At 50.4% G+C, this 27598-nt stretch overlaps 1 protein-coding gene across 1 annotated transcript in view; it reads right to left on the reverse strand.

The window, feature by feature from the left end:
• Positions 1–1786: 1786 nt before the first annotated feature.
• RHBDL3 (rhomboid like 3) overlaps positions 1787–27598 on the reverse strand; it is a 44109-nt gene continuing 18297 nt past the window's right edge. Inside the window, exons 4-9 of the mRNA XM_090291791.1 lie at positions 26901–27125; positions 24203–24351; positions 21129–21241; positions 15908–16008; positions 7647–7707; positions 1787–4723 (exon numbers count right to left, since the gene is read on the reverse strand). Of these exons, the coding sequence (XP_090147917.1) occupies positions 4452–4723; positions 7647–7707; positions 15908–16008; positions 21129–21241; positions 24203–24351; positions 26901–27125 (921 nt within the window). The 3' untranslated portion in view covers positions 1787–4451. The remainder of the gene's footprint in view (positions 4724–7646; positions 7708–15907; positions 16009–21128; positions 21242–24202; positions 24352–26900; positions 27126–27598) is intronic.

Raw genomic sequence — 27598 nt, forward strand, 5'->3', positions numbered from 1 at the left:
TTGTGCCCACACTTTTATTAGTGCTGCACTCATTATATCATCCACGAAGGCTTTTTGAATCATCCCAATAGTTTCCGCGGAGGAATGTTCAAGTTTAATGCAAAATTTGATGGAGATTCATTGCTCTACTCGTTCATTTTGAATGCAATGGCCACACAGTGCACATGCTCATTCAATGGTGTCTACTGCCCCCACTGACCAGTACAGTGAAGTTGCCATTATTCATGCACGCGCATTCCAGTCCACTCTTCTTGGCTGCCAGGTTACATTGATGTCGCACAAACTGTTCTCATTATATTAACACTGGACTTTTTCCACAAAGACCTCATATCACTCTTGGAGTTCCAATAGTCAGGGCACTCAGATTAGCTGGGCACCCACTTGTAGCCTTGGCTCAACTGTATAGAACAGACTTACTAACAACTTTATTTCCTCTATACGTGGGGGATTTAGACTAGCTGGATGCCTGCCTGTAGTTTCCGAAGTGTACTTCATAAATAAACTTGCTATCTCATTCCACTCTACGTCTCTTGCCTGAATTCTTCCCTTGTGAACAAGACAAGAACTGAGGAGGGGGATCTCCCTGACTTGGATCTCCTCAGTAACACAATGCATTAAAAGCCCACTTGATTGTTAAACTTACCAAGCACCAGACTTTAACATTTATGCTCCCTACATTTTCCCCTTTTATGAACTGACCATACTTTTTTACTCTGAGAACATTTCCACTCCTTCCTCAAGATCAGGGTGTCTGTCAGCAGTCCCCAGAAGGACCCAAAGACTAGGCTAGTAGAGAAAGAAGGAATTGCCTAAGAAATGTCAAAGAAGATTTCTCTAATAAAGTAGTCAGAATATTAATCTCTCATCCGGATGTAGAGTAAGAGTGGAAGGGGAAGGTGGGGCACCCACCAGACAACTGGCATCGAGGTTCTTTGGATCAGTTTCCTTATTCACATCCAGCCCCCTACCCCCAATTGTACACAAAATTATTTATCTATATTTTTATGGGAAGAGAAATCATAGCTTTCATCAACCACTCAAAAGAGTTAATTCATTCAGAAAAGGTTAAGAACCACCAAGCCAAGAACGCCAGCACCAAGAAACAACACCTGATCTGTATTTTATAAATCATCGACCCTCTCCCAGCCCAGACCCAGACCAAGATAAAACAGGCTAAGCCCTTCAGATCACTTTTTGAATAACCGATGGCTTAAAAAAAAATCTTTAATGGAATCTGTACTCAAATAATATGTTACAACAAAAATATACAGAATGTACACAATACAAAAATATTTAGAAACAAACATTGCAGCTTGTTTTCCACTTACTCGAGTCCTTGGTGAGGAGGGGGTCAGAAATCGGCGCCGGGCACTGGTTTTTAAGGCAGAGGACTATGGGGCTTTCCAGCCAGCCCTGGGAGCAACGTGAATCCAGGAAAGGGCTTCCGCTGTGCCTGGGGAACCTGCATTATTTGCAAATGAAATTGGACACTGGGGAGAGATCTGGGCTCAGTGAGCAATGCTTCTCCTAATCCTCTGGGCAAGAATAGTTCTCGTGGAGATTGAGAGTCTATTAGCCGGCAAAAGTGCCTCATTAGGGAGCTTTTCCTAATTAAAAAACGAAATGATTAATGGTGTCATTAAAGCAAAATCTCTCCTTTGAAGGTTTGTTTTCCTTTCCGCAGTTTCTGCGATTCCTCCTTCGTGAGTCTGCGGCTGCTGTTTCAATTTCTGTGGTGTGCGGGTGAAAAGCCGCCCTCGCTCCACAGCCTGAAAGGTTGCAATGCCTTCAGCTTTTGGGCACACGGGCCAGACGGCCAGCAGTGGGCAAGGAAGGTGAGGGGGCAGGGACGCTGCAGGCAGGGTGCTGGGAGCCATGGAGCAAAGGGACCTGCTGAGGAGAAAGCCCTACACCCAAAAGTAAACCCTTCTTACCAGACAGCTGGCTCTGGCTTGGGTTAGAGACCTGGGTCGTTGAAGTGACTGTTTCACCACTGGATCGCCGTGCTTAGAAGGGATGGTGGGAAGCTGAGGGTGGAGATGGCTGTTAAGCCGACCAAAGAACGTCTGAGTTGCCCCTGGTCACTCAGCGGCAGCTCAGCTGGGCTGGGGGCCCAAGGTGTAGATGAGGCTCTCAGCGAACTCCAGACCTCCAGACCTCGGAGGGCGGAATTAACAGGATGGCAGATGGTGTTTCCACCTCAGGCAGTTAATGCTCCCATCCTAAGCCCTGAGGGAATTGGATGCTTCAGAGGGCTTTCTAGAATCTTCTAGCTCTAGCTCATAGTCTTTACAGCCCTGAAAGAGGATGGCCCCTCTCCAGGCCACACCAAAGGCCGCAGGAGGAGTGACTCTCTGCTCTCTTGGCCTACAACCCAGAAGCCCAGGTGGCAGGAGAGGACCTGGAGGAGAAGCCCCGCTGCCCAGAGGGCAATACCTGCCCCAGCCCCTCCAGGAAGGGACAGTGCCACTCAGGTTTAGTGGGAGCTGCAGCCCACCACCACGACCCCCTCCTCCATCCTCACTCATGTCTTCTCAGCCCCCAGTTCCAGCTCGGAGTCTTCTCTCCCAAGAAGCTGACTCTTCCAGCGATACCTTTCTCTCAGGAGGGCAGAGAATGGCTGGCAGGGCCCAGACACGTTGCCTCAGGGCAATGCGTCGAAGCCAAAGACCTGGGCCCACGCCCCGCAGGCTGGCAGGCCTCAGCACAGCGTGGGCACAAGGGCAGCCTGACCTTGTGAGCCATGTGCAGGGACCAGGATAGTCTATATAGCAGTGGGCAACGAGGGGGAAGGGCTTAGTATAGCCCAGGGCTGAGTGTGGGTGCCAGGGTAGGAAGGCCCTGCCCATTTATATGTGATCACTGGGGATAGGAAGGCACAGTGGCCCAAGACCTCCAAATGCCTGGCCCAACTGACTTGGAACCTCAGGGCACACATGGCTCTGGAGGGCAGGTGGCTGGCAGGACAGTTCCCACACTCCTGCCTCATCCCTGTGTGAACCTGGCCTTGGGGTCTTCCTTCTAGGCTGTCAGTGCTTGGGGGTTCCAAGAACAGCATTTTGTCAAAGGCCATCCTGCCTGTCCTCCCCTCCGGGCCTGCACCAGCTCCTGTAAGGAGGGAGTCAGTCCCCTGTGAAGTGGGGGTGGGGATGGACTTGGTCATCTCCAAGTTCCCTGCCAGCCCGAGAATCTGAGTCTATGGGCTACCCTCACCCCTCACTCTCATCCACGCACCCAATGACTCTCCTCTAGAAGCAGTTCTCCCACCTACATTGGAACTCCTTTTGCTGTACCCTCCTGACCCCCAAACCCAAAAGGACACATGGCCTCCATATTCCTGCCCCAGCCTCTCCTGCACCCCCAAAGCCCATTCTCCCCCAAGGGAGACAGGACAGAACCTTTTCCTTCATGAAAGCCACTCCAGAGGGAACCAGGGCAGAACTTGCAAAGGTGAGGAAAACCTCAGCATCCTGGGGTCCCTGGAAGGGCGTGAGGCCGCCCACCACCACGGACAGTTCTCCCACGGTCAATGAATCTCAGGGAGAGGCCTGGAAGGGACAGGGCGTGGAAAAGAAGGCGCGAACTCTGCTCAAAGCAAGGGTCCTCAGGAACCACACCCTCCCACCTCTGGCCCCCTCCTTCCCCTCACAGGTTTCCTCTGTCATCTCCAGCTCGCCTCACGAAGTCTTTCCTGTCACACCAGCATCTTCACCCACCAAACCACGTGCACACGTGTCAGAACACTGTCTCGGTACGCTGAGATGTCAGCATTCTGGCAAATAGGGTAGGGCCTTCTGCAAGGTGCAACTTAGGGTGAGTTCCCTCTTGCTTAGGTTCCATTCGCTGGGTACCCCGGGACAAGGGTAGGGCCTGGAGTTACAGAATATCCCTCCTCTGCCCACCCAGGCACTTGAGGCCACACCCCAGTGCCCACCAACAGGCACAGGAAGGCACCTTGGGCCCCCCCAGGACAAAGCCAGATCCCCGAAGCCAACAGCTGTAGAGGAAACACTTCCTGGCCGGCCATCATCTCTGGGCTGGACAAGGGCCTGCCTGGCTACCATCCCCTCAGCCTTCCTTACACTCTTATGGTCTCTCAGGGTGGCAGATGAGGCTGCTGCCCAATCTGTGACAAGGGAGGGGACCACTGAACACACGCAACAAGGCTGGCTAAGAGAACGGCCACTCTCACCCCAGCCCAGGCCTTTGCTGGCCCGATGTCTTCAGAAGAGTCTAGAAAAACAACAGCTGCCATGTCCAACTCCTCCAGCAGGCACCTTTCAGAAAAAAGCCCCCACTGCCTGTCCAAATCTGAACACAAATGTCACAGCGGCCCAGTGCCTCTTGTCCTCTGCTCCCGGGCCTCACTGAGCTGGTGATGAGAAGAAAGAATACAGATGCTCCTTTCTGTTGCTGCTCCCCCCCCCCCCCGCCCTCGGTCCTCCAGCCCGTCAGGGGGGCGGCGGCAGCTTTAAGTCCAGCAGGCTGTAGGCGAAGATATTCCAGAAGACAGCAAACAGCACGAAGATGCTGTACATGGCCACAAAAATCCACCACAGTGACTGGTCCTGCAGCCTCTGCTCATAGTTCCTCAGAACCACCACGCCCAGGGTGATGCCCACGGCCACGCCACCCAAGTGTGCCACGAAGCTCGGGTGCGGGCACGGCGGATAGGCCGACGGGTGGAACCGGAGCCAAACGGCCCTCCCGAACTCCATGCTCACTGCAACGGGAGGAAGCACAGAGAGGTCTCAGGGGGGCCCCTGGGCAGGGGCTGAGGGTGAGACTTACCTCCATCCACCCAGACACACACTCTGCTATCCACCCATGAGTCCATTCACTAGGGACCAAGCACTGAAGGGTCTATATGCTGGAGACACGGCGGTGAAGGAGACAGAGAAACCTCTGTTCTCCCAGAGCTTATACTGTAGGATCTGGCAATCAACCAGCACACAATTCATAAGATCATGGCAGTAAGAGAAACTATGGGAAAGAGAAATAGGTGATTTAAAGTCAATGCTGGGTATTGGGAAGGGGGAGGATTCTTCAGTTTGGGGAGTCAGGCAAGATCTCTCTAAAGAGGTGACATTTAAGCTGAGATGTAACTATCAAGAAGAGGACCCTAAGAAAAACATTTCAGGCAGCGGGGACGAATTGTGCAGAAGCCCAAAGGCTCTCACGTCTTTGCTGTCATGTGCCCTGAAGGCTCAGTCTCCCCATCTTTATAAAGTCTCAGCTTCTGTGTACCAGGCTTCACTGCTGGAACATTAATAACAACTCAGCATGTGCCAGCACTTGACAGTGTATAAAGTGTGTTCATGTATTACTTCCAAACCCTTAGGAAACCCTCAGAACCAGTGCTTTTGTGGTTGGAAGGGGGTGGTGGTGGAGGGGAGCAAAGGAAAAGAAGGAATGGAAATGAACGGCCCCAACAAAGTGCTGGAATTTCTCCCTTAACAGATTCTAAAATGCCCACGCTCCCTCCCCAATCCTTCCTTCCTGCATGAACTTCTTGGATCGGCCAATCCAATGGGGATGTACTCTCTCAAAAGATAGGTGCCGGGAACCTGCCATTTCATTAACGACCTACCAAGGACACAGAGGGGAGGTACTCTTACTCCCATTTTACAGACGAGGAAACCAAGTCAAATCTGACATATTGAAACAAAGCCCTCTAAGGGGAATTTTGTCCTTGTTCAGTTACCATTTAACTAACCAGTGCGCCTCCCTCCACCCTATAACCACAACAACCACTACGAGGGTGCCCCCCCCCACCCCCCGCAGCGATTGCCTCACTTTCTGGCACAGACCCTGCAACTCCAAGGATGGCCGACAGATGGCGGCAAAGGAGCAGCCAAGGGCAGACAGGGGTCCTCCCACCTCTCACCGCCCCTGTTCCTCCCCAAGCCCCGGGGCATCTTCCTTCCTTTGCTTAGCGGGCCCTGGGGTCCACAAGCGGGTTTGAAAGACCTCCAACACAGCACTACAGCTTTTTTGATGCTTAGAGGTTTTTTGTTTGTTTGTTTATTTTTTTTTTTTAAGTTTATTGATTTTAGAGAGAGAGGAAAGAGGGAGGAGCGGGGTGGAAAGAAAGAGAAACACTGATTTGTTATCCCACTTATTCATGCATTCATTGGTTGATGCTTACATGTGCCCTGACTGGGGATCAAACTCAAAACCTTGGCGTATTGGGACGACGCTCTAACCAACTGAGCTGCCCAGCCATGGCCTAGAGTTGTTTTTTTCAACAGGGAGACTCCTGCTTCTCTTCCCTTCCTCACAGACAAACTCAAAGCCTGAGCAGACCAGGAAGCTATGCTCCCCTCTCCCCCCCACCCCCTACTGTCCCCTTCTGTCCCCTCACTGCTCTGGCTCAAAGGGCCTGTGAGCTTTAAGGCTGGGAGCTCCCCTCTGGAAGTAGAGATCCTCCAGCAGAAAACTGAGACCAGACAGTCTGAAAGCCATGGAAATGAATGAATCAGGGGATGTCGGGGTGAGTGCAGTGGAACCCACACAGGCCTCCCCACCCCACCATTTTTCTGGCCCAGTCTTCCCCTCCCCCATGTAGTAGGGGGCTGACCCAGGCAGAGACAGGCAAGGCACCCAGCCTTGATAACATGTGGGGCATTAGGAATGGCACAGGCTGGCTCTGAATTCGGCTCTATCACCTCTTGCTGGTGACCCAGGGCAAGGAACTTCTCTCTCTGAGCCCCGAGTAGCGGCCTAATAGTAACACCCTCTCCATAACTGTGAATGAGAGACTGTGTTCCCTTTTCTCTCTTCCTACCTCCTTCAATTCTGTGCAAGACTATTAGCTTTTTCTATCTCAGGATGAGCTTCTTGGCCTCTGGCCTCATCCCCACACACTCAACTCCTCCACACAGCCTGACTGGTCTAAAACTCAAATCTGTCAGCACCTTGAGTTTAGAGCCCTCCAGGGGCCTCCCAGTGTATTCAGGATGAAGTCCAATCTTTCTCTTTGCATTGAAAGCCTTTCAGGATCTCACTCCTATTGCCTCTTATCACAGTCACACACAGTCCCAAACCTCACAGGTCAGTTTTGCAGGCAGTGACCCTTCACCCCACTGTGTCTTTGTTCATGCTCAGCATCTGCCTGAAACGCCTCTTCCATGTGTCTACATGGTGAACACCTGCCCGGCTTGAACACTCAACATGACCTTCGCAGGCAGAACTGACTTATCTGGACCCCCCCCCCAAGCCCGTTTGTAAAGGTTCATGGGTTAGTTACAGGTTGTAAGCCTGCTAAAACGACAAGTTTTAGTGCCCACACACATACACGTATGTCCGTTTTTCCAGCAGATGGGTCTCTCGCCACCAACAGGATTCTCAAAAGTTATTAAGAAGTTATTTTTCTTGATCTGAGTGCTGGCCACTGAGCTGGACACATATGCTGTGTGCGTGTCTCTGCGTGTTATATGTCAATAAAAAGCTTTAGAGAGGTTAAGCAGCGGCAGAGTGGGCCGGACTTCTCTCACAGCACCCCACTCTGCCACACACAACTGACATGGCCCTCCCTTTTTGTTTTCTTGACCACAGCCCCTGAAGGGCAGGGACGGTGCCATCTTTCTATCCTCCAGGGCCAGTGCAGGGCTCCCTGCCCCCCAGCCTACCCCATCCGTACTTACTACAGATCAAGGCCACAGCCATCCGCAGCAGCTTGAATTGGCACTTCATACCTGACCAGTTCTAGGAAAAAAGGAGAGTTCTATTAGTTCCAGATCAGACCACGCCTCTGCAGAAGACTTTCACTTAAGAAAACCTGACATTTAAAAAAGTAAACTCCATTAAGTGCTGAGTGAGGGGGTTGAGGCTTAGCTGCAGACCACACTAGCTTAGCTTTGAGATTTCAGGCAATGGTAAGTTTATTACTGTTGGAAGCCCTTGAGCTGCACTAGCAGAAGAGGAGACTCTAGGTCTAGGGAGCTGAGAGCCCCTGCCTCCTCTACACACACAGACAATACCTAGAGTTGCATTAATTGCTGCGCCCAGGGTTGCAAAGGGTAGCAGGACAGCAAACCAAGCAAAGTTAAAGTAGAACCATCATGATGATTCAAGAACTCAAAATCCTGCATACGAGGAACAAATGACGAGAAGACTCAGGGGTCAAGTTCACTGTTTTCAAATACCAAGTGAGTCCACAACACACAACGCAAGGAAGAGGCACCTTCAGTGTGACCTACAAGCAGTAGATTCAATGGATGAAAACTTCAGGGAGAGATTTTATTTTAGCAAGAGAAAATAATCAAATTTAATATATACATATTATGGGAACCCAGCATAACATAAGAGTCAGAGACCTCACATGCACAAGAGGTTCAAAGGTAGAAAGGAAACATGGGTACATGAGGCATCCTGAGCTGGGGATGAGGTAAGGTGGCACGGGGGCCTCAAAGGTCTTGCAGGATGAGAAGAGCATGTGCTTAGTAACTAGAAGTTTGTTCTGCCCCATAGCTAGGTCAGAAGAGGTTATCAGTGAAAATCACTTATTATGGGCAAGCTCTTCCCTGTAGTTAAGGGAGGGGCAGAATTTTTCCTTGAGTGGGCAGCTGAAGTTGTCTTTGGCTCAGAGGAATCTGCATACCACAGAGGCACATCTTGGGGTGACTCATTCTCAACCCCTATAGTTCCCTCCTCTGAAACATCCCTGGAAGTTTCACATTCCAGAAGTTGGGCTGGTAGACCATTCTGTATCTCATTAAACCGGTCTCAGTTTTGAGAAAAGTTCAGTTCAGCTAAACAGTTGTCTTATTTCAGGATGCAGGTGGGTTCCCAAAGTTAGTGTTATGGGGCAAGTCACCAGGCATTTCATGAGCGGTATCTCTATGGAAACAAAGGAAAAACAAAGGCTAATGAGGAGAGCAGATTATAGCCTCAGCGTCTGAGTTCCGAAGGCAGGCAGTCAAGATTTCTAGATGTCTGTCTCAAATCATCTTCAGATGGTGTGAAGGCAGGCAGTTACAGTCTGATAAATTCAGAGAAAGATTTTTTTTTTTTTAAAGCTCAGGATAAGTTTCCATCTCTAAGAAGTAGAGCTGCTCAAAGACGGGATTATCCACCTTGGGGGATAGTGAGTTTCCCATCATAGACATTGAGGGGTTCAGACGGGGCTTTGCATCACTCACAGGGGATGCTCCAGAATTGTGCATTGGAAAGGGGGTGGGCCAGATGGCCTTCAAACAAATCCCTCTTTCCCCTGAGACTCCCTGAACACTCTGAACCTCCGAAGCAGATGAACAGAGAACGATTATTCACCTTACAAAAGGAGCTTTCACTTTACAAAAGACTTCGCCACAGGGTTCCTTTGAGGGGCACTCCTGCCGTGCATTCGAAGCTCTACTCCATTTACACCAGTGCGTGCTGTGCACACACAGAAGCCCATCAGACCTAGGGAAGGAGGCAGCCCGGTACAGCCAGGGGCCTCTGTCCCCTTCCCACACAGTCTGCCTTCGCTGCCTGGCCCAGGCCCAGTTGGGAAGCCCGTCTCGCACTCCCTTGACACTGGGGGACACGTGTTAAACTTTATAGAGGCCCTGAACACTGGCACACACAGCAATGTCTATGGAAGCTTCACTGGAGTAAGGAGGATGCAGGGAAGCTGCCAAAAACAGAGAGAAATCCTGGGCTTCTTACCCATCACTCCCCTGTCCCCTATTTTTCACTGACCGGCAGGGCCTTCTTCACAAAAGGCAAGGTGGGCGACACAGGGTCCCTTTTTAAATGGGGAAGTCAAATCTTTGTTCACCGACATGTTCTGTGCTAAGAAGCAGGTGGCAGGACAACACTGTCACCTCCTGGTGGAGCTCCACTGATTGGGCAACCCATTCTGAGCTAGCTGTCAGCAGACGAGGGCAGCCCCCAGCTCCTCTCTAGGCTGAAACGTTAAGATGATGGATAGATCTTTGGGAGTCACCTGATGGACCATCTCCTACAGGGGACACTGCTGCCAAGCCACCAACAAAATGGCCCTACTGTCCCTGTGACAGGGAGCTTGTCCCCCCTGGGGCCTCCCTGTGAAGGGCTCTGATCACTGAACAGTCCTTCCTGCTACTGTCTGGCCAGGCTTTGCCTCTGTGCGAGGTCCACCCAGGGGTCCTAATTCTCCCTGAAAAGTGACACCGTGCTCATAACAGTATTATGTGCAACAGCCCAGTATCCATCAATGGATAAATGGAGAAACAAAAGGTGGTATATTCATACGATGGAATATTACTCAGCCTTAAAAAGGAAGAAAGTTCTGATACATACTAAAAACTTCAATGAATGGACACTGAAGACGGTGTTGGTGATTGCGCAATGGGGTGAACACACTTAGCGATACTGAATGTACACTTAAAAATGCTCAAGATGGTATATTATAGCTATGTATATCTACCACAATTAAAAACAAAAGTGAGCCCTGGCTGGTGTGGCTCTGTGGATTGAGCACCAACCTGCAAACAGAAAGGTTGCTGGTTCAATTCCTGGTCAGGGCACATGGCTGGGTTGTGAGCCAGGTCCCCGGTTAAGGGTATGTGAGGCGCAACTGATCAAGATGTCTCTCTCACTCATCGATGTTTCTCTCCCTCTCTTTCTCCTTCCCTTCCCCTCTCCCTAAAAATAAGGTCTCTAAAATAAAAAGTGATACAGAACACTTCCAGTATCCCTTTTCCTCATAAAAACCCTCTGAATATCTTACCTGAACAGTGTATCTTTCACTGAGTTCTGAGTGATAATATCAAGGAAAGTAAGCCTAGAATGTATTACCGCTCTGTCTGTCAGCTGAGGTCCACGCCCCATCTCATCCCTATCTGGGATTGGGCTTAGAAAGCGCGGTCCATATGTTTGGTCTGGAAAGACCCCTGGGTGGTGGCTCAGAACTCCTTCTGCTCTAGTATCCTCATTTATAAAGTTGAAATGACAGTAGTGCCTATCTCGGTTCCTACTTCACTGGGTTGTTGTGAAGGTGGAATGAGTTAACACATATAAAGTACAAAGAACACCGCCTGGCACATGGTAAACACCATAGAGATGTCTGTTACTAGTATCTAGATCTGAGGCAAAGATCGTGAGTTCGCCCTCCACAACACTTTTAAAACTTCTGAACCTCGATGACCTTGGATGGAGCCGGGAGTCCTGGTTTTGCTCCCCAGGCCAGCCTCAGTACAACACCTGCCTGGCCCCTGAAGGCCCTGGAGCTTGCCAAGCTGATCCAGTCTCACTCTCTCTCCTGCACTTTAAGGAGGAAGAAACTGAGGGTCCAGGAGGACGAGTTCAAGGTCATACACAGTGAGTTAATGGTGAGACTGAAAGGATTCCCAGTCCAGGGCTCTGTCTGCCCACACTTCTGGGACAGGGTCATGTTCTGTCTGTCTGTGCTGTCTGTCCCTGCTGGCTGCCCCCAAACTGAGCAAATGTCAGTAAATGCCCAGTCTCCCAGCAGCTGATGGGTTAAACTAGAAAGGCACCCCTTCCCACCAGCTGCCTCATTTCCCCAACTCATTATTCCCGCTAATAAAATGAGTGCATTAAACAAGAGGAGAGAAGAAAAAAATCTCACACACAGTCAGCACTGCTGCTGCTATAAACGTTGAAAAGCTTGCAGGCCCCAGGGAATGCAAACCTTTTGCAGGACTTTTAATTTCATTCTCTCCCAGAGTCTAGTAGGGTGAGACAGGAACTCACGAAGGCCAAACAGGCGGCAACCAGTCTCTCAGGCATCTTGCTAACCAGCTAGCAAGGGCTCGGAGGCTGAGACCCAGGCAGGGAGCTTTGTTCCAACACAACCTCACATCCCCTGTGTTGCTGTTGTTTTTTAAATTTGTTATTGATTTTAGAGAGAAGGGAAAGGAGGGAGAGAGAGAGAAACATTGATGTGAGGGAGAAACATCGATTGCTTGCCTCTCGTACATGCTTTGACTGCAGACGGAACCCACAACCTAGGTATGTGCCCTGACTGGGAATCGAACTCACAACCCTTTGGTTTGTGGGACGATGCTCCAACCAACTGAGCCACACTGGCCAGGGCTAGAAACATTCTTTTTGTTGAATGGCTTCAAGAAAAGCCAACAGAGGAAACAGGGAAGCCTGACACATTAATTAGGGGGTGATTATTTACCCTACAAAAGGATTTTTACTTAATAAAGTGAACCTTAACATAAGGTTTTTTTGTGTCACTTAGAAACAATCTTCCCTTGTGTCTTGACAATATGGTTTAATTTGCAAAAATTCAGATCTCAAACACTTAAGGAAAACATCTATCATATGGAACAAAGTGTGAGTAAATATCATGCATATTTTAAGATGGAAAGCTGGTCAGGGGCCCCAGCAAAAGGCAATTAATAAATTACAGTATTCCCTCACTTATCACGGGTATTACGTTCTAGACGCCCCCATGAAGTAGGAACCTTACATTTATTCTACACTCTTAAACCTACGTAACTTTAACAACATACGTATACAGTACCACAAAATCCCGCAATATAGCAAAAAATCCGTGATAATTAAATATAATATTTTTTAAAATCCCGTGACAGTGAGGCCACGATAAGTGAACTGCAATATAGAGAGGGACTACTCTATTCAATTATGTATATCTTTATACTTCCAGTGTTTAAAATAAGAAGTTTGATTATAGGTCTTTTGTGTCATTCAGATCTTTTGTTGAAGTAGTTTCTAAGTTTAATCCCTGGGTGTAAACTGGAAGCTTTTTGAAACCCAAAGTGTTTTTATGAAAAATAAGGCATGCTTTGATTTAAGGCAGAATCTCTCATTTAAACAGGCAGTCGGGAGAATACAAGTGTCCAACATTTGTATACCTGAAGCAAAAAGGACACACCTTCTGATTTTTCTATATACAGATATCAGGCAGAATTTATAGAGATAAAAATCATATGTATACGGCCCTGGCCCGGTGGCTCAGTGGGTTGGAGCATCATGCCACACACCAAGAGGCTGCGGGTTTGATCCCCGGTTTGGGCGCGTATGGGAAGCAACTAATTGATGTTTCTCTCTCTCTCTCCTCCTTCCTCTCTCTCTAAAAATCAATAATAATCATATCCTTGGGTGAGGGTTTTAAAAAATTATATATATATATACACAAATATATATATGCACACACACATCCAGGATCTCCCAGCTATACGGTGATGAGCCGTACGGAAAGCATTTTCTCATCCAGTTTTTCATGTCTCTCTCACAACTACCTTGCAAAGAAGGGCTTATGGGTGAGAGAACTAAGGCCCTAAGAAGAGAAGGAACTCACAGCCGTTAAAATGGTGCCGCTCATACTCAGATCCGGATTCTCTGCCTGTCGTGTCCACGCTCTTCCTCCTTCCTGCTCTGACAAGGTGTCTACTGTGTACATAGACACAGACCAATCTTCATTTTGGAATTAAAATCAAGAGTATATTTATTCGGTTGAACCACACAAAAATGGCAACGTTTACGTGCTTCTGACCCACAGAGACGGCAATTTCATGTGGTTACACCCAATGCATCTCTGAATTGCTGGGCACTGAGCTAATTTGGGGAAAGGTGGCCTCTTGATGAAAGAAGACCCACCTTTTGAAATGAGAAAATGAGATCTTTTTTTTCACTGTCAAATAAGCACCACACAACTCTCCAGGGAAAGGCCATCCACTGGACGTCATGCTCCGGGGATGACGAAGCTCCCCGCCGGCCAGGGAACGCCGTGTCCTTCTGGAAGGGCAATGAGCTCCCGGACAGGCTGCTCATCCCCACCGCCACAGGCACGGGCTACTTGCCAGAAAGAAGCATAAACTGGAACAAAACTGCTTTCACACCTCCCTCCTCACTGCCAGGCCCTGCCCCTGGGTCCTCGGGGTGGTCTGCCTGCACCATGGGACTCCCAGGCAGTGGGGGGGGGGGGCAGAAACTGGGAGTCTTTATGAATTCCCGTTTGTTTCCTCTTGCCCACATTCTCGTAGTTGTGCTTATTCATCCCTTTACACACTGACATGACATGTCTTGGGGGGAAAAGGCGGGGGCTGGTTAGCATTTCCTTCCCCTACAGAAGGAACTGGGGCAGGGGAGGGGAGCGCAGGAGGCAGAATTCAGAGGAAAAGCTGTGTCTGGGGAAAGTGGTGGCACTGATACAGAATGACCCACTTATGAGGGCCATGTGAGGCGGCACCGCTCTCCCAGGTTCTCAGCAGACCAAGCTGTGCATGTGTGTACACGCGCGCCTGTGCGTAAACACACGTGCACAAAGGCACACAGACCCGCACGCGCACCCACCCCGGCTTTCTCAGGCTGGCTGCAGTTCTCCAAGAGCTCACCTGCAGTTGCCAAAACTCAGGCAAGTAGCAAGTCCAGTCCGTGTCCGTCTGTCAGTCCCTCTTCCCATCTCTACACCTGTCTTTCCTCCCCCACCCCCACCCCCGTGCCCCTCAGTGTGCAAAGGGGACTGTGGTGAGAAGGGAAGGGGTGCTGTTGAGGAGTGGGGCAGGTGAGGGAGGCCACACAGATGAAAGCGGAAAAATTGGGAACTCCAAAAACACATGAAACCCATGAGTATTCACACACCTGCCCCATGGTAGACACACTGGTGGAGGGGAGGCACGTGCAGCAGGACCCCAGAGAGAAGCTATGGCTTTTCTTGACGTTGTTCATTTATTCCTTCCTTCCTCATTCACCAAAATGAGTGACATTATTTACCATGTGTCCGGCCCTATGCCAGGCCCTGGGGAAACAGATGAGGAAGATCTGGGACCTGCCTGAAGGCTCCCAGGCCAGCAGGAGCATTAGCCAGGGTTAGCCCAGCACTGCCAGGACTCCTCCTTCGGATCCAAATGTCAGACCGCTTCCAAAACAACAAAGGAGTCTTCCTGGGCCTCCTCTGAACTATCAGATTGATTCTAACTCCTTGCCTGTAAGACCCCGTCTCTATTTGGCGTCTTCCATAGTCTGTGGTCTCTTCCGCAAGGATCAGGAATTAAGTTCACACTTATACTGAGTGGTTGTTTTCACTTAATCTCATTTGTCACCTATCATCCCATTTCGCAGATGTAGAAACTGAGGCACAAAGCAGATAAGTCATCTGCCCAAGGTCACCCTCTAGGAAGTAAGTGGCTGGGATTCAGATCTAGGCTGACTGCCTCCAGAGCCCGCGCTCTTAACCATGCAACTACATGGCCTTTCAGGAAAAGACAAAGAGGAGCGTGAGACCTGGAGCGGCGGGGTCCTGCCACTGTGACAGGCTGATGGGGGAGAATGGCACCTGAGCGGTTTTCAGGAGCTGTGGTTTCAAGTCCTGATTCCGTCACAAGCTGCGACTGTCGACCAGTCACTTACTGTCTCAGAGCCTTCTCCCCTCCCCGCCCCCCAATTCAGGTATCCTTTAAAAAAATTTTTTTTTCTTGATTTAATCTTTATTGTATTTTCTTCCCCATTACTACCATTTAGTCCCCTCATACCCCCTCTCCACCGCAATCACCACACTGTTGTCCACGTCCATGAGTCCTCTTTCCTTGTTTCGGAGCCTTCTTTTTAATCTGAGAACTTTGATGCAATGATCTCTAAGTTCCCATTATTTTTAACAAGCTATGACAAACAACCAATTAGAATTATGATGCATACTAGTGATCAAGAAGTTTAACCCTTTTAAAAGTCACCAAGTGGGAAAGAGGTGGATTAGGGAGACGGGCAATTCCTCAGCAAAGCCCTTACTGGAGGAAATCAGAATTGCGTGTGGAGGGGCCCCATTTGCAGTGAGCCTGCAGACAGGGAGGAGTGTCTGTGCACTTGCTACCCGCCAGGCCTGCCCAGCACTTGCTCCAGCCCATTAGTGCGGATGAGGATCCAAAACCCAGCTCTAGCCCATTAACACCCGGGCCTAGAGACGGCTGAGGGGAGGCCACAGAAGGATGCTGGGGCAGGAGGTGCTCACCATCACGATGTTGGCCAGATGGGCAGAGACGAGCGCATACACCCCTCCGGAGGAGCCCACAACTGGTGCGGTCATGTCAGCCACAGACACTGCCAAGGACCCTGGGACAGAGAGAGAGAGAGAGAATTCAAGGACGCTGGAGGCCACTCCCCACCCTGCCGCAAGCCCTCAGATGCCACAGCCTTGGGGGCAAGACTCCAGGGCAAAACGCTCCCTCTCTTCCTCCCTTGATCCCATGTCTCTTTGGAGCTCCCTAGAGGATTAATTTTCAGCTGAAAGAACCATTTGATTCAAACATCTCCTCTTACAGACAGGAAACAAAGACTCGACAGAGGAAGTGAACATCCGCTTCTCAATCTACCCTCTGCCTTCCAGTGTGCTATCTTGGGGTTCTGGGGCAGTAACAAAAATGACAGGAGCAGTCACTGCAGAAGCAGGTGCCACTTACGGGGCATAGTGTGTCAGACGCTGGCCAAGCAAGTGAAGACACGGAGCCCAGAGTCACCTGGTAGGAAGAACTGGAACCTGGATTCGAGTCCAGGTCTGCTAGTCACAAAGCCTGTGCTCTCAGCCTTGACAGGAGCCACTCCCCAAACTGGTACAGAAGCCAACCTCTACCCTCTCCCTCCCTCTCTCTGCTCCACAGCATCTAGAAGCCAGCAGGGATCACCTCCGACCTTCCTCCAGCCAAGTGAAATCACAGAATGCCAACAGGATTTCCAGAGCAACTGGGGCTTCTTTGGAGGAAGAAAAAAAAAAGTCCTTGAAAAGTCCCCAGGAAGAGAGGGAGAAAGATGATGTCATACCCTCCGGGGGGAGAGAAGGGCATAGACTCTTGGTCCGGAGGATGACAAACTTTTGTCCTGGGAGGAAAGCTGGGCCGAGAAGAGGTGGGAAATGTATCGTTCTGGTCTCATTTCAGTGTGATCAATGCTTTGGCTTCTGGGAAGGAGATGGGAGGCTAAAAATAACTGGGAGGTAGAACCCAGGGCCGAGGACAAGAGGTAGCTGGCCTGGGTAAGCGTGCAGAAATCACCCTGGAAAATGCCCGCAGGCCCATGAGCCAATTAGCTGCTGCCTGGGTGGAGAGAGGAGGGCCGGGCAGAAGGCCAAACTGTGCAGGTTCCACAGGAGTGGAGGGTCCACTACTTAGGGGGTGGCTGCGCCCAGCCCAGGAACCAGAACACCTGACACCCTGGGCACGGAGGCCCCTGTAACACCATCTGCCTTCTCCCCAGGCACCCACACCACCTCTCCCAGGGCTCCTCGGCTCACTGAGCTCCTTCAAACAAGAGGTCCCCGCAACAGATTCTTGGTCTCAAGGGGGATGGGGTTTCCCAGGAATAAACAAACTATCCACTGAGAACTCCCAAGTCCTCTGCCCTTCCAGGGCAACTATAAATCTTTCCTCTCCCCTTTCATGTCTTCCCTCAGGCTTTAATTAAGTATTGATCTATTGTCAGATAACTTTCTCTCTCTCTTTTTTTTTTAACTGCCTAGCCACGGGGTCAACCATATAGAACAGGGTGGGGGGAATAATCCCAGGGTGGCAAACAGACAGGCAGCGGGATCTGCATGACAAAGGATTCCCACGCTCTCCTGGGCGCTGGCTGAGAAGGCTGCATTGCAGCCCAGTGAGGGCTGCCTGCCCTAGCGCTTGCTCCTCATTAATTACCGTTGGGACACAGAAACCCTCCCTGGCCTGGCCTCTTCCCTCAGCACGAGTCCCTACAATCCGGCTCAGATCCTACTCCCTGGGCCTCCCCAGTGTGGTCCCTCCACCAGGGGCAGAGGCATCAGCAGAGCCCCCAGGGTCCAGCCTCCACACTCTGACCTCCCCCTCACCCTCCCAGGGCTAGGGGTCAGCCTGGGATGTGGAAGAATTATGGAAGAGGGGCGTGGCTGGCTAGTCGTGTGACCATGGGCACAGCTTCTGAATTCTTTGGGCTTCGGTTTTCACATCTGCGAGATGAGGAAGTCTCAGGCTTTCCAACTTTTGAGCAGTGAAACCCCTTTTTCAGTGGAAACCTTCCCCAGATCCTACCCCATGGGGCAGAGCAGAGAGCAGTTCTGGCTGAGCGGGGGTGGGGCCTGGGGGGCAAAGCCAGCCACCCCCTAGAGGGGACCTCAAAGGTTCCTTTCAGGTTCGAAACTCAATCATCTGAGTCTTGGCCTCAGATCTGGGTCAGACCCTGGTTCTAGCATCTTGAAGGTGACAACCTGGACCTACCTACCCTACCTTTGTGGCATAGACTTCTCTCAAGTGACTGCAAATTAGCCCTAGACTAGAGGGACTGGCAGAGATCAAATTCAAACATGGGCATGTATGCATATCCATAAAGTAGCAAAGGCCATCTCGGGCAGGAAGCCTGGGCCAGGCAGGGTTCTGCCAAACAGATAAGAGTTCAATAAGGCCGGTATGAATTCCATGGAGGTCATTAATCCCACGGTGCACAGGACGGGGAGGCAGTAGAAAGGTGGAGCAACACACCACACCTCTGCACAGCAGCAGGCCAAAGGCTGGTCAGGGCTATGAATCCCCTCTGCCCCCCTGATTCTGGGTCTATGTCTGCACACAGAGAAACTGGTGACTTTGCCATAATGCACAGCTGTGAAGATTTTAGCCTGGAAAATTTAAAGCAGGTGTTCCCCAACATCTCCCATGGCCATTAAAAAAAAAAAAAAAATCCAAGTAAAAATTGGCAGAACATCTCCCTTTAAGCAATGTAACTTTGTTTATGTACTATTTCATTTATTCCACAAATACCTGTTGCTTAATATGTGCCATACCCTGTGTTAGGCTCTGGGGATGCCCACATGACTTTTAGTTTATATAATCTACAAAATAAAAGCTTGGTGGAGCATTTGGGATAGGGGTTTTTAAAACAGTTAAATGGCTAGCCATCTAATTGTTACCCAGAAGTGAAATACACATTGGCCTCAAGCAGTGGTCAAAAGCACAGGGTGAGGGAGGAGTTCCTACCCCAGGTCTAATACTTCTTAGCTGAGCACATCGAACAAGTCATTTCACTGTTCTAGAGTGCCTGTAAAGTGGGGGTGACAGTACCCACCCCTTTGGATGGTTGAGCTGAGTACAGCAGAGAGCCCGCGTGAACCCTTTATCACCTGCCTGGGGTCCTGGACGTGCTCAACAGAAGTTAGCTCTCATCATTACCAAATGTGACGGCCTTGGATTTGGAATATTTTCACTGGGCAGGAGTCAAAGAGCAGGACCCGATGCCTATTAAGACCTCCCTGGGTTTCTGACAATTGAAGGATCTGCACAAAGGAAAATGCCTGCCTCCAGGTTCTGGTAACATGGTAGGCAGTGGTTGAGAATGCAGACTTTGGGGTTAGACAGCCTGGGTTTCAGCCCAGCTCCGCCACTTCCAACTGTCTTCTTGGGCGGTCTAAACCTGGGTTTCTGCATCTGTAACCCGTGAAGGGCAATAGTACTGGCCTCATGGATTTTTTTGTGAGGGTCACATAGAACAAAGCCTGCACAGGGCAGGCACTTGATTACTGGCTGTGCAGCCAGGGCCTAGCCATCTGTGCATGGGTCCCCTTTCTGAGCAGAGAGGGAGGAAGGGGTGTAGGCAGATCAGTTAACTCAATGTTGAAGATAAACAGCATGCTATGTTGTGATGAGAGTGCCCTGAGTCTGCACAGTGACTCACACAGCAGAGTGCACATCCCTTGCTTTGTGACACAGCCCCACACCCTCGGCCTTAGTTGGCAAGCTCCCCTTTTGTCTGTGCCCCACTCCACTCTGCGCTGCCATCACTGGGAAGTGACACTTGCAGTGCCTCCCGCTGTATGTCATCTGGTTTTGGGGGGGGCCTGAGTCATTGTGACTCTTATTTCTGTCTTCTGGCTTATTGGCACTCCCATCTAATTGACTGCTAACGGCAAGGGTTATGAGTGTCTTTCCTGTTCCTCACCATTAACCATCTGGGTCTCTGAGTATCTAGGTATGGAAAATGTCGCTATAAATCCCCAGATGTCAAGACTCAGGGTGTGTGGGGGCGGCTGAGGAAGTCTGGCACACAGAGATGCTCATTAGACACTTGTTCAGGGATGTGGAAGGTGCTGGATTCTGGGATGAGCTGGCGTGGGCGCTGTCCAAGGTGGCCAAGTGTTTAACTTCAGCACGTAGAGGAGCAAAGGAGATGGCACTAGACCAACATCCAGGCCGAGGGTTCAGAATTAGCAGACCAGCCCTGCATGGCAGGGGTGAGACCCTTCCCCTTCAGATTCCTGAAGCCACATCAGTTATTCCCAGGGTCCCTGCCTGCTCGTTGTTTACAAGGCTGATTGTATCCCACTCTAATGATGACAACTTTAATGCTACTCAGAAAGGATTAAGATCTTACTTAAACACACACACAAAGCTCCCTCGGGCACAGCTGTCAAGGTGAAGAGCTGAGGCGGCAAACCTTGTTCAAAAAAAGAAAAAAACAAACCCAGCAATAAAGTTGGAGCATCACGAGAGAGATGCCTATGTTCAGAAGCCCAGCTGGTGCAGACTTTTTCTGCACAAACCTGCTCTGCTCTCCCCGGCTGACCCAGCCCACCTCACCACCCCCTGGGGGTGGAGGGAGGCCACCTGCCCTTGTGTGCAAGGCCATGACCGCCTGCCACAAGAGCTGAGTCAGCCGGGGGCCCCAGACTTCTCGGGCTGGCATGAGTGCTTACTACCTTTAGGCCAGACCCTCCCCTGTCAGCAGTGAGTCAGTCCAGGGGACAGTGACCAGGTGGGCAGAGGCAAGATCTCACTTCACGCAGGTACTGGCCTGGCCATGGAGGTACCTGGCTTCACCCACACCAGATATCTCTATAGGGATCTCACTCTGCCCTTGCACAGTTTATATAACACTGTTACTCCATCTGTCAGCTCACTCCACCATCCGAACACCCTACAGGCAGATCTTAAGAGTTCTCGCTTAAGGCTTAATGAGACCAAGAGAGGTTAAGGAATTTCCCAAGTGCACACAGCTATAGCATGGTGGTAGAAAGACTGAAAGTCTGTCTGCCTGTTCCAAATCCTGTGCTCTCCTCCCCATGGAGGTGGGGAGATTTCCCTGGAGAGCAACCCTAGTCATCAGGAGCTTTGGTGATGAGGGTCCTGGGTCCCCTGGAAGCCTGGGGCGTGCCTGACCCCATGGGGATTCCCAGCCACCCTGGGGAGGCTTCTCCTATAGATGGAGGGCCCACCACTTACCTGCCACAACACCAGCCACGTAGACAAGCCCAATGCGGGTTGCTCCATGCACCATCTCCAAGGGCACCCCCACCAGGAGCTGCAGCACCACGTTGAGTCCCAGGTGTTCTATCCTGTACAGAGAGGCCACACTCCATTCACTCACCTATTTATCTGTTCATTTATTCAGCAAACACTGTATACCACGAGGCTGGGGATCCAGCAGTGAACAAGACCCTACATCCGCCTTTGAGGAGCTCATGGTCTTGGATGAGGGGGCAGGAATTACAAAAGAGATAGATCATCTTGGAAGGAGTGTTCTTTCCATACCTTTCCCACCACCTGAGACAAGAACATGTGCAGGGCCTAGGCAGTAACTGGCAGAGTCTGCACTTGCCCTAGTGAGAGTGGCTAACCATGGTCAAGATCCCACAACTCTAGTGGTTGACACATGAAAAGCCAAGGCTCAGAGAGGAGCACGGACTAGCTTAGAGTCACACAGCTGGTTAGTGGCAGGTTGGTACCACAGTCCAGGTCTCTGATGTGCAGGACCTGCTGCATTCACCAGATCACAAGGACACGCTGGCCTGTTACTGTGTTTGTAAGAGCTGCTGATATTTAAAGAGAAAGATGTTTTCAAAACAAGTGCAAACATTAGATATATCTCTTAGGCTTAATAATTCAGTTATCATTTAAAATCTGATAGGGGAGGCTTCTCCCTCCTGGTGTTCATGAAGAGACCCATTCTACCTCTAAACTCTCAGGGTTGATTTTGTTATCCCAAGAATGCCTTCCTTTTTACCCTATCATGTGACCAGATCTTGTTGCTAAATGGTGTCTAGCTGAGTGCATGTTACTAGAGAATATTGGAACATCACTATTATGACATTGATGTGTGCTTTCCAGTTTGCAAAGCACTTTAACATCCATTATCTCATAAACGGAGCCTAGAGCAGCTGGAAAGCTCCCTGAGGATGCTTAAGTTATAGGGTAACAGAATGTATAACAAGGGGTCCAGACGCCAGCCTGGTCTGCAGGGCTCGGTCAGCAGGCCAACTGCCCTACCACATGCACGGTGCGTGGGCACCTGCTTACCCAGGAGGGCGCCTCAGATCAGGCTCTGTCCCAGATTCCCACCTTGCCTGGAATCTTCTCGCCCCCACCTGACCCCTGACTGTGCCAGCCAAAGGATTCTGGATTAGAAAGCTCACAAAAATTTACTGAAAAGGAGCTGGGTGCTAGCATCAGACTCATAGACAGAGAGACCTCAGAGGTTTTCTGGTCCCGTCTCCTTGGTTTACAGCCTAGAACTTGAGACTACAAGAGGCCAGGTGAGAGAGACCCAGAGCTCCTGCCTCCCAATCTAACCTCTTTCTTCTCTACCACAGTGACTTCCAAATTCACCAGCCCAGGGTGTGTCCCTGAGTAACAGGTCACCCTGCTGGACTTTCCCTGGGTGCTGGCCAGCTGTCCCTGTCTCCTGTCTACTGCAGCACCAGCCAAGGGCCCTCCACAAAGTCACAGGGCTGGAGACTCCGTCAGAAACGATGGCCAGAGAAAGGCCACCCCTACGGCCTCAGCTGAGAGCACCTGTGCTCCGGCCACTTGGGGCTTTCAGCTCTCACAGGCAGGGAGTGGACAAGGAGGCCTTGGAGACATTGCTCAACCTCTTCCCTTACCCCAAAGGGAGCAGGGAAGGCCAGAGGGCAGTCCTGCAAGTATGGCAGGTAGTTCCAACCCATGGGCAGCCTCTGGCTTGGGCAGCCTGGGCAGGGCAGTCCCCAGTTCCTGCTGTTTCTGGAGACTCATGAGAGGACTGATACAGGACATGCCTCCCTCCCTCCACTCCTTAACCCCATGAGAGCAAAGCCTGGGCCACAGCTGGCAAGGCCAGCAGCCTGTGCCAACAGCTCCTTCATCGGCAACCTCAGAATGTCCCCTCACCCAACGGCACCTCCGCCAGCAGGCGCAGCCAATTAGGGGTTGGTGTTTGTGCCACTTTAGAGGCTCAGCAGGAAGAGGGGGCTCACGGCAGGTTCCCTCTTGCCACTGCAGGTCTTTCTGCAGAGGAAGAACAAGAATGATGGAGCCTTAAGGGCCAGAGGAATCCTCTTCCCATTTCCAACCTCAGGGACAGGAACCCCCAGGACTTCCCCAGACCAACACCGAGCTCCTCTGTTTCTCTCCCTAGAGAGGCCGTAAAAGACACCATAGAGGTCTGGTGTCCAGGGAGTCTGCTTTTCCAACTCAGCACATATAAAAATGGTCTCCAGCCAAGACAGTGCTCTTCAGGGGAACTGGACCTGGGGAGCCACCCGGCCTTAGCATGGGGTAAGAGGCCCCAGGGAGAACGGATTACATTCCAGCCCTAAAAGAGGCCACGCAGCTCTGTAAACAGAACTGTAAGTTATTGCCAAAGCTCCTCAGGAAGACTCTCGTCATATACAGAGAGCACTTGGGAAGAAGGCAGTTTCAGTACACTTACCCTTTATTTCACTGATGGGGGCACTCGCACACACACAGTTTATGGGCAATGAACTTGGTAGCTGAGCACATTTTCTCTTGGCCACTAGGACACTCAGAAGAAACTTACAACTCACTTCTAGCAAGTACACAGACTCACATGCTATGGGTGTTTGTGCTGATTTCACTGAGGGACTTGAGTATTTTCCTCCATCTTCCCTTTCCCATACACTTTCAATAACTCATATATTTGGTATTAGATGAGTTTCAAAAAGCCCCCTCAAATCCTGTGTCCAGGGAGACAAACTAAAATATGTATTTCAAACCAGACTATCTAGGCCATTTATTTTTCCATAGAGATTCTTTTATTTTATTTTATTATTATTTTTAAGATTTTACTTATTTATTTTTAGAGAGAACGGAAGGAAGGGAAAAAGAGAGGGAGAGGAACATCCATCGGTTGCCTCTCCTATGCGCCCTGACTGGGGATGAACCCACAAACCAGGCATGTGCCCTGACTGGGGATTGAACCAGTGACCTTTTGCGTTGCAGGATGACACCCAACCCGCTGAGCTACACCTGTCAGGGCTCCATAGGGACTGTTGACAGAGCAAAAGAACACGGGCACTCACCCTGCATGCATGAAGATGTACGTCAAGTAGCGCCAAGCCTGTGCGCGGAGCTGTGGGTGGTAAACCAGCGAGTTCTGCAGGTACCGCGGGTGGGTTACTTGCAGCACAAATTGGTCCAACGACACTCCATTGTAGAGGAAAAAGGCAACCTGGAGGAAAGCACAGGATGGAGGAGGCCTGTTACTAAGAGCAAAACTACACAGGAACCCCTCTTTTGTTAACATTCGGAATCCTTTCTGGAAGCTGTCATCTTTCCTCCTCAGAGAATGAGGGACACCCCTGTGGCCGGTGCGCAGCCCAGCCTTCAACCATCTCTACCCACTTCTGTCTGATTATTTTGTGTTAGATGGTCACAAAATGGTCACACGATCCCTGCCCACATTTCCTTGGTGCTAAGCAGGAAGGGTTTGGAGGATTTTAAACTTTGATTCCAATACGAATTCACATCTAGGCACCTCAGCGGGCTTGTTTCACTTAGCGTAATGCCATCAAGGTTCATCCATGTTGTAGATTAGGCCAAAATCTCCTTCCTTTTTTAAGGATGAAGAATATTCCATCGTATGTATAAACCACATTTTGCTTATCATTCATCTGCCGATGAACCCGTGGGTTGTTACCACATTTTAACTACTGTGACTAATTTCTTTATGAACATGGATCTATGGCTATCCCTCTGAGTCCCTGCTTTCAATTACATGGGGTATGCACACAGAGGTGGAATTGCTGGATCATGTGGTAGTTCTGTGTGTAATTTTCTGAGTAACTGCTATACTCCTTCCCACAGTGTCTACACCACTGACAGTCCACAAGGGCCCCAACTTCTTGGCCTCCTCTCCTACACCCCACGTAAGGAGACTTTGCAAATGACTGAAGCATACTTATTTAAGCCCCAAAAGGGTATTTAACTTTTTTTTTTTTTCTGTCCTGGAATTCTTTCTAAAACCCATCATTCACGTCCCTGTGTTCTTAATCATGGTAGGTGCATCATCTTTTAAGGATGCCTCCGGTACTGGCCTGGGCCATAGGACTGATGTCTTCTCTAGCAACTGATGGGGTTTCCCTCCTACACTAAATGGCACCAAGTCCTGGTGTTTCTTTAAGACTTGGGTCTACTTTTAAATTTTGTTTTGTCCTCCCCCAGACTGCCAGGTTGTCAGCAGGTTGCTGACCAGGTACTACAACCAGGTTCTTACTTCTTATTGCTGGCTAGTAGAGGGACCCTTGTATTTTCTCCCTGTCATAGAGTCAGAACACCGGGTTTCTAGAACTGTATGTGAAACAAGGGCCTTGGGTTTGTACAAGGATTCTGAAACAATTATTTCAACGTTTTCTTCTAGATTGGCGGTTTGAGTTTACATAGCTGAGCTTTATGGGAAATTGAAGCCAATCTGGACACAAAATCTGGCTTCTCTGGATAACCTTGGGCCGATTATTTGAATTCTCCGGTTCTCGGTTTTGTGATTTGGAAATGCGGATACGAATGCCCACACTTCCAGGGTGACCACGAGGTTTGAAAGAGATGAAATACACGAAGACCGCCAGCGGCCAGGCGTGCAACCCGTGAAGGCAGCTGTAATTAGAGTTGAGCTGAGACTGCCCGGGCTGAGCCTGGAATGGCTCAGGCCCCCCCAGCTGCTGGGCTCTCCTGGGCTCTCCGGGGAACCGTCCTGTCCACCTAACAGGAGGCGGGTGGCCTGGCAACAAACACAGCTTCCAAGGCAGCCTGTTATTATTGGTCCTCAAATAGAAGTTAATAAATAGACCAACACAGTAAGCATTTGCAGGAGTCCAAGAATATCTCAGAAAAAATTGCAACTGCAACGTGCACTTGGATGAAGCCTGCACAACAGAGGCGCTGTGGCCTGCAGACCAGCTATTCTGATGTAGGAAAGAAGAAGAAAGCCACGAGGCTTCCTGGTCCTGCTGTCTGATTAGGAACTTGACAAGAACAGATGCAGGGTTGCTAATGAGGCCTGTGGCTCTGCCAGAGAAACGGCGGAGATTACAAAACGCCAAGGGGAAGCTGAGCATCCATTCAGGAGCTGTGGTTGGGGGCCCCACGGGTTCTCAGGTTGAAGAGCCAGAAGAACTCAGAGTTCCGCACACATGGGCACTGAGTCAGAAAGGGGTACCTTTGGATTCTATTGCAGAAGCAGATTTTTAGATTAACAATGGGTCTGGATGATCCCCTAAGGGGAGAACGTTCTTTCAGAATATGTTAAGCCCACATCTACCTGTTCATAAACATGCCCTCCCATATGCGTGTGTGATGCCTTTGTGTTCCACTCCCTGGCTCAGGGGGAGGCCTGTGGGAGAAGGAGTGCAGGCCTGCTTATTCCTGCTCCACAGGTGGAGGACGGAGTCCCAGGGGAGCAAATGACCAGTCTATATTACTCACTTAGGGAGGAACTAAAATAAACTGGTCTTGATAAGTTAGCCCGACTAAATCCCCCCAATCAGTGAACTTATTACATTGTTTTTTGTTGCTGTTGTTTGGGCGGATGGCCATATGGGGATTTTGCTGCCGTGAACATGGCCTGAGGTAATAATCTACAACAGTACAGTGCCAGCTGCTATTGGCTCCTTAACCATCGCCGTTTGGTGGAGAAGGTGCTGCCCTTCCTCTTGTGACCTCAGATAGCCTCTGGGCCCCAGCTCTGCCCAGGCCGAGCGGCCCCTTCCCCAGCCTGCTCCTTGCCTCCAGCAGTGTGACTGTGACCATGAACCAGGGCGGGGGGCAGCAGGTGTAACTGTCGTAGTACCACTTCCGGTCAATCTCCCGGGGCAGAGTCTCGTAGGCCACGTGGCGGATCAGGCGCTGGGAGAGGTTGAGCCCCTTCTCCTCCAGCAGGGCCTTACTGCAGAGCCTGCGGTTCCCCTGCAGGATGGCCTGGCGGAAGCTGTTGGACCGCTTGTTGCTCATCTGCACAGGAAACAGGGTGGAGGACAGGGTCAGAACCAGGGTCTCAGGGGAGCTGCAACCCTTTCCCCAGCCAGCACAATCCTTAGGCCAACCAGGCCCAATCTCGCCTTCCTCATTCTTCTCCAACAGTTCATAAGAAGCAGTAGTCACTGAGCTCTTATGTGTCAGGGGTTGTTCCAACCCCTTCAGATGTTGGCTCATTTGATACAACTAGTCTATACTCTACATAAGGACTGTGAATATCCCTGCTCTACTAGATGAGGAAACCAAGGCCCAGAGAGTTTTAAGAACCCATCAAGTTCAAACCTAATAAGGTTCCTGAGCCTGTATTCACATATTCATTGTACCTTCCTTCCATCCACCCATCTCTCATCTACCCCTCACAATTTCCTGAGCAACGACTCAGTGTCAGGCACATTGCCAGACACAGGGGATACAGTGGGCTTGAGACAGATGAGTAATCAGCAATCATG

Source organism: Furipterus horrens, unplaced genomic scaffold (assembly GCF_987537825.1).
Source record: "Furipterus horrens unplaced genomic scaffold, mFurHor1.1.pri manual_scaffold_11, whole genome shotgun sequence".
Taxonomy (NCBI): domain Eukaryota; kingdom Metazoa; phylum Chordata; class Mammalia; order Chiroptera; family Furipteridae; genus Furipterus; species Furipterus horrens.